Genomic DNA, 1,627 nt, shown 5'->3' with positions numbered 1-1,627 from the left:
ATTTCATTACAATGCGCTTATGAAAAACAAAAGGGACAAAGGATCTTGCATAGTAACTACTGAGTACTTTTAGTGTCAAGGAAATGGAGAGCTTATGTAATCCTTGTACTGGGCAGAGTCTCAGCAAATACATGGATTAAAAAAGAAGACACTTGAAATAGGATAAGCTATAACCATGAATGTCAAACCTAAGCAAACTCCAGGGCAAAGAAACTATGAGTGTCTTCTTACTGTGTGCCACTGTGATTAAACTGCAATCAATATATGAATGTGTGAAAACATAAACTTAATTACCAAGGGAAGTATTTTCATGTGAAGGGTGAGGGAGGTGATTGGAGCCAGTGGAATGTGGACACACCCAGTTCAGGAGGATATATAACTTGACCTCTGTCTTGACCGTGTCATTCAAATCACATTGTCCCATTGACACCTAGCTGATCTCACCTCACCTTTCAACATGTCCTACAGCTGCTGTTCTGGAAGCTTCTCCTCCAGATCCTATGGAGGTCAACTATGCTACCCCTCCTCCTGTGGCTCTTCCTTCCCACGCCAACTGACCCACAGCACTAACTTCTGCTCTCCTAGAAATTGCCATCTGGGTTCTTCTTTCAGCCATGGCTGTCATCAGAACTGCTTCCAGCCCATCAGATGCCAGACTTCCCATGTGGTGCACAGCTCCTGCCAGCGTCCTTGCTACTGTCCAAGTGCATCTAGTTTCTGCAGCCCTTGTAGGACCACATATGGTGGCTCTCTTGGTTTTGGGTCCAGCAGCTGCTATTCCCTGGGCTATGGGTCAAGGAGCATCTACACTTCAAGCTGTGGCTCCAGCGGCTTTAGACCTGTGAGTTACAGAGTCCGTGGCTATCCTTCCTTTGGTTATGAATCTGGATTCTGTCACCCAACCTATGTGACTTCCAGAAACTTCCAGTCTTCTTGTCACAGACCTGCCTGTGGATCAACCATCTTGAGATCAAGTTGCTGAACTTCCTGATTATAAATGAATTGTCTGAGTTAACTTAGTGCTACTATCATAAGGTTTTCCAATAAGGCTAAATAATCTTTCTCTGCATCCTTTCTCTGACAAGACAAGGTCTATCCAACTAAGAAATGACCAAATAACCAAAATACAAATTCAAATGTCTTTTGAAATGAGTGATTACCTATTCATAAATTCTTGGACTGTGTGTGAAAGTTCAGTTATATCTGACCTAATAAATTCATTTATTCTTCCATCTAATGTGGTCTGTGATTCTTTGTTGACTCTCAAGTTTTGATTTGTGATTTATCTTTGAGATTAGGTACTTTCAGACTACCTTCTTTAGGAAATCAATCTACCTAGGACATTGTATCAGGGTTGGTACATGGAGATATATTCTTTGAGCATTCCACTGACTATAAGCTGATGGGTGAAGACCTACTGAAATTTTCAGCAGTATTATTGAAAATATGTTCACGAAAGAGTCATCCAACTCATATTTTCTTTCTTTTTTTCTTTTTATTGAAAATTGATTCTTTTATCATATAATATAGTCTTACCACAGTTTCCCTTTTCCAGCCCCCTACCCCAACCCTACAACCCCCTTTACTTACAGATCTACTCCCTATCCATCTCTTCAGAAGAGAGCAG

General features: G+C 41.1%; 1 protein-coding gene across 1 annotated transcript; it reads left to right on the top strand.

Moving 5' to 3' along the window:
* The first annotated feature begins 457 nt into the window (after positions 1–457).
* On the top strand, positions 458–982 carry LOC114611645 (keratin-associated protein 13-1-like). Its single transcript, XM_028756379.1, has one exon. The coding sequence runs from the start codon at positions 458–460 to the stop codon at positions 980–982; it is 525 nt and encodes a 174-aa protein (XP_028612212.1).
* The last annotated feature ends 645 nt before the right edge of the window (positions 983–1,627 follow it).

This window comes from Grammomys surdaster, unplaced genomic scaffold, assembly GCF_004785775.1.
Source record: "Grammomys surdaster isolate TR1022 unplaced genomic scaffold, NIH_TR_1.0 126118, whole genome shotgun sequence".
Classification (NCBI taxonomy): Eukaryota; Metazoa; Chordata; class Mammalia; order Rodentia; family Muridae; genus Grammomys; species Grammomys surdaster.
The sequence above is the reverse complement of the archived record's forward strand: the minus strand, read 5'-3'. Positions and strand labels throughout refer to the sequence as shown.

Excerpts from the sequence above, each read along its gene's own strand:
- LOC114611645 (XM_028756379.1), top strand. The coding sequence starts at position 458 with ATGTCCTACAGCTGCTGTTCTGGAAGCTTCTCCTCCAGATCCTATGGA.